Source organism: Porites lutea, chromosome 13 (assembly GCF_958299795.1).
Source record: "Porites lutea chromosome 13, jaPorLute2.1, whole genome shotgun sequence".
Lineage (NCBI taxonomy): Eukaryota > Metazoa > Cnidaria > Anthozoa > Scleractinia > Poritidae > Porites > Porites lutea.
This window is the reverse complement of record NC_133213.1, coordinates 21,321,995-21,326,477: the sequence shown is the minus strand read 5'-3', so window position 1 is coordinate 21,326,477 and position 4,483 is coordinate 21,321,995. Positions and strand designations below refer to the sequence as shown.

General features: G+C 41.6%; 1 protein-coding gene across 1 annotated transcript in view; it reads right to left on the bottom strand.

The window, feature by feature from the left end:
• LOC140923368 (fibronectin type III domain-containing protein-like) overlaps positions 1 to 4,483 on the bottom strand; it is a 20,370-nt gene extending 15,887 nt beyond the window's left edge. Inside the window, exons 1-6 of the mRNA XM_073373459.1 lie at positions 4,412 to 4,483; positions 3,680 to 3,925; positions 2,772 to 3,017; positions 1,690 to 1,935; positions 1,186 to 1,431; positions 238 to 483 (exon numbers count right to left, since the gene is read on the bottom strand). Coding sequence (XP_073229560.1) covers positions 238 to 483; positions 1,186 to 1,431; positions 1,690 to 1,935; positions 2,772 to 3,017; positions 3,680 to 3,925; positions 4,412 to 4,463 — 1,282 coding nt within the window. The 5' untranslated portion in view covers positions 4,464 to 4,483. The remainder of the gene's footprint in view (positions 1 to 237; positions 484 to 1,185; positions 1,432 to 1,689; positions 1,936 to 2,771; positions 3,018 to 3,679; positions 3,926 to 4,411) is intronic.

The following is a 4,483-nucleotide window of genomic DNA, read 5'->3' as shown; positions in this document are numbered from 1 at the left end:
TGCGCAGCACCTCTTGAGAAGGATAGGATGATTGTTTGGCAGTGTTCCTATACCCCTGTTAGAGGAATCTTTGTTTCTTTACAAGACAGTATGGGCGAAAAAGTCTTAAACTTGAAATTCTATATTGCAAAACAATGGAAAGGGAGTGTTTAAAACTGTCATGACTGTATTTTTTGGGATCATGAGGCTTATTAGTCTATTCTAGCTGCTCAACACGTGTTACAATTTTTCACTTACATTGAACTTCAAGGTTTGCGCTTGCGTTAACAGTTAAATCCAGTCCATTGTCTGCTGTACACCAGTATTTTCCAGAATCATTTCTATTTGTCAAAAAGATTATTATGGCTCCACTCCCCACAATCTTTCCATCCTTGGTCCATGTGATGTTTGGAGTGGGATTACCAGTGGCGTTGCAACTGAATTTTGCTTGTGAAAATTCCATCGCAGTCTTGTCAGCTGGTCGAGTTGTCAAACTTGGCGGGTCTGCGAACATTTATAAAGTAAACTATTGGCCTTAGCTCAAACTGGTCTCCGGTAGCTTAGTGGTAGAGCGTCTGGACTACTAACCAGCTTAGGATTAGATCCTTTCGGTCTAAGCCCTCTTGGACACTTTATGAAGTTTCTGCAACCTACAATCATAGTCAAAAGTGTTGGGAAGGTTGCCTTTTTTACCTCGTCTTTTCCTTCCTCCCACCGCCCCTGGCCCAATGTTGATCAAAACGTTAATGTTTGTGCGTGTATTTGTTGTGTTATATCCCAACATTGAATAGTGGGGACGGGGGATATTTAGCAAAAGAGAAAACTCTCTTTTTTCAGGATTAAAATGGACTACTGTTAAGTTGTGCAACCTTCCCAACTACTTTTGTCTGTGATTGTAGTATTCCTTACCGCTTCGGTTTCGAGCACTGGCAATAATACTGATTAGGGATAAGCACTGAAAATAGTGATTAGGGTTAAGCAATGACTATGGTGATAAGGGTTAAGCACTGACTCCAAACGGCTATCTTCTATTTAGGCATTTTTTATGTATCATAATGAACACAAATAACCGAGAAATTTCGATCGAGAAAATGCAATTGGCCATGTTTGTACCAAGTCATTTTAGGGCTCGCTCAAACTGGGCCCGTGTTTTAATCAGAGAGTTCACGTAATGCAACCTAATCATTACACGTTATTTATACTTACATTGTACATCGATATGAGCGTTAGAAATTGCAGTTGCATTCAGAAGATTTTTTGCCATGCACGTGTACGTTCCAGAGGCATTCCGCCATGCTTTCAACATCAGGTTTTCTCCAGTGCCGATAGTTATTCCATCTTTTATCCATAATGTCTTTGGGATTGGATTACCAGTGGCAGCACAGTGCAATTTCACCTCCTCATTTTCAAGGACTGTCTGATTGGACGGCCTTGTGATTATCTTTGGTGGAACTATAAACAAACAAAATAGGAATTCAATGAAAGTGGTATCAACCATCCCTATTTAAAACCTTTGCCTGTCCCATGGCCTTCGTATCAGGCGATCGGAAGGAGACCTAAGTCATGCGCGTAAGAGGAAACGGGCGCGCGAGGGATACACGCGTGTCGCCTTGCGTGTCACCTTCGGCGACCAGTTTTTCTCTCGAAGCGCCTGCTAGGCAGGCTACCTGGCTCAATGCGTTTTTCCAGAGCATTAAAATTAATACTTACATTGTACGTCGAGACTGGTACTTGCATTAACTGTTGAATTTAAGCCATTTTCAGCAGTGCACCAGTATTTCCCAGACTGATTTCTAGAGGTTTTGAAAGTCAGCTCATTTCCTGAGGACACAGTCTGGCCATCCTTGATCCAAGTTATTCTGGCGGGTGGGTTTCCTGTGGCATTACAGTGGAATGTTACTGAGGCACCTTCCATTACGGTCTCGTCTTTAGGTGCTGATATTATGGTCGGCGGAACTGGAACAAATAGATTCATTAGAAAAATTATAGAGGTCAGCATTCTCGTTTTCTAGTATGCTTGGATACAAAGAGATCATTTAACATTGGTTAGATAGAACGCATGATATTTTCGTTACAGTCAAGCCAGGTCAAGCGTACCCCCCAAGATCCCATTAATGAATTTATTATTATTATTATTGGTAGTTGTAGATTTCAGATTCATCTCTGCATTCTTGCATGCGTAATGAGCCGTGAATTCACACGCGAGGCAGTTACGAAATTTCTACCCGCTCAGTTTCCCTGAATTTGATGTAAATATCTTCTAAGAAATATAATCTATTGAAAGATTTTCAATCTGACTTAATACAGAGAAGTTCTCGTTAGATATTCACTGCTCATTACGCATGCAGAAATGCCGATTTGAATTTGACAAAAGATACGGGAACCACTAACGGATTCATTTTTCAAATAATCAATTCATTATTAGAATCTTGGGGGGTACGCTTGACCTGCTTTGACTGTAACACCATTTTAGGCCAAAAGTGACGTCATCTGTCCAACAACCATCGAAATGACTGGAAGGTTTGACATTGCTACCATTTCATATTTTTCCTCCGGCCTTACGTATTTCACGACTTGCACTCGTTCGAGTTCCTCCTGAATGTTAGTCAAGTTGTGCCAGGAAATTAGGCTTATCCCCTTTCCCCGTATCATCGATTCAAGAAACTATGTTCGCGTATGAATGTGTCAAAAAAGGGTGCTCTGGTTACTGCACGAATACGGCCACCGCTGATCCCTCTTCGCTGGGGACAAACGGGCTACATGCATTTAATGACCCATACAATTCTACTTACACTGGACATCAAGTTGAGCACTAATATTGACGCTGATGCCCAAACCATTTTGCACAGAACACCAGTACTTTCCCGAAAGTTCTCGCGAGGCTTGCAAGCTCAACTCCTGCCCTTGATCAACAGTCCTCCCATCTTTAATCCACACTATTTCTAAAGGAGGGTTGCCAGCTGCATCGCAATGAAATGTTACTGTCTCGCCTTCAATGACTGTCTGATCCGTTGGTTCTGAGGTGAAACTTGGTGGAACTACGAGAGCAAATAAATCAATAAGTTTATAAGTAACGCACAATTTTAAAAAAGTCCAAGTTAAATAGTGCTGTGAAAACCCGAGGGAAGGGGGTTGGGGTAATCGACGTGAGCCGCTGAGGGTTTGAAACCCTGACACACTCTGGGACTAAAAAATTCAAGATACATACCCTGTTTAGGTCAACAACACCATTAATTTTATTACCTTGTTTTGGACAAACAGCAAAATGCACGCAGTCTTGTTTTAAAGCCTTTTATTGGCAATTGCAATAGAGCAAATACACGTAATAGTCAATGCTTTTGTACACTGGAGTACCAACAAACTTCATCAAGCAAATCAAATCAATCATATGCAGCAGACAATACCCTGATTGTAATTAAGACGGATTCACACGAAATTATACACCTGGTTATATACACGCAGGAAATTTTACACCTGTTTAGGACAGACTAGCACGAAATCATATACCCTGTTTAGGACAGAGAGGACAAAAACCATACCCTGTCCAGCGGTACATCGCCGTATAGGCCATATAAGGGAGTAACCTCCTCCCCCCCATCCCCCCACCTTTCCCGGGAAGAATTATTTTTAGAACAGGCTTTCCAGGGAAAATAATTTGTTTTACTAATCGTGTCCTGGTAATAAATGTTGCACTACTTACACTGAACATCGAGAAAGGCACTCGCATTGATAGTTAAATTTCTACCACTGTCTGCTGTGCACTTGTATTCTCCAGACTGATTTCTATAAGCCACAAATGTCAGCGTGTTTCCCTCTCCTAGTATCTTGTCGTCCTTGGTCCATGTTATCTTTGGGGTTGGGTCTCCTGTGGCATTGCAGTGGAATGTTACAGTAGTATTCTCGATGACTATTTGGTTAGAAGGTCTTGTGGTGAAGCTTGTTTTAACTGAAAAGTAATAAAATAATGATGTAAATGATAACGTTACTGCAGGAGCCCATCACTATGATAACTATAACGATAACGATATCTATAACCAAAATCTCGCAAAACAATTTTCGCCTCATCTAATCCAGAATCCGGGAAATTTTTGCTTTTCGAATCCGGAATCCGGGAAAATTTTACTCTTAGAATCCGGAATTCTGGGCTTTGGAATCTGGAAAACAGCTCAAGGAATCCGGAATCCACGAACGATTGGAATCCAGAATCCAAGCTCCACTGACAAAGACTAGAATCCAGTACCTGGCCTCCGGAATCCACAGCGTGGAATCCAGGATCCAAGACTGTCTTGGATTCCCTTGCACAGGCGACAATCCGATCACGGCACCCAGACAAGTGTCCTGCTAGCTTGCTGGGAACTTAATACATCAACCTATAATAACTATTTTTATATACAATTATCCTTTATTTGCAGAAATGCAAGGCTTACTATACCTGCTACAGCTGTGATGCTCAATACCCATACTGAGGCAAACAAACCCCACATTCTGAAGGTGCACTTTTTCT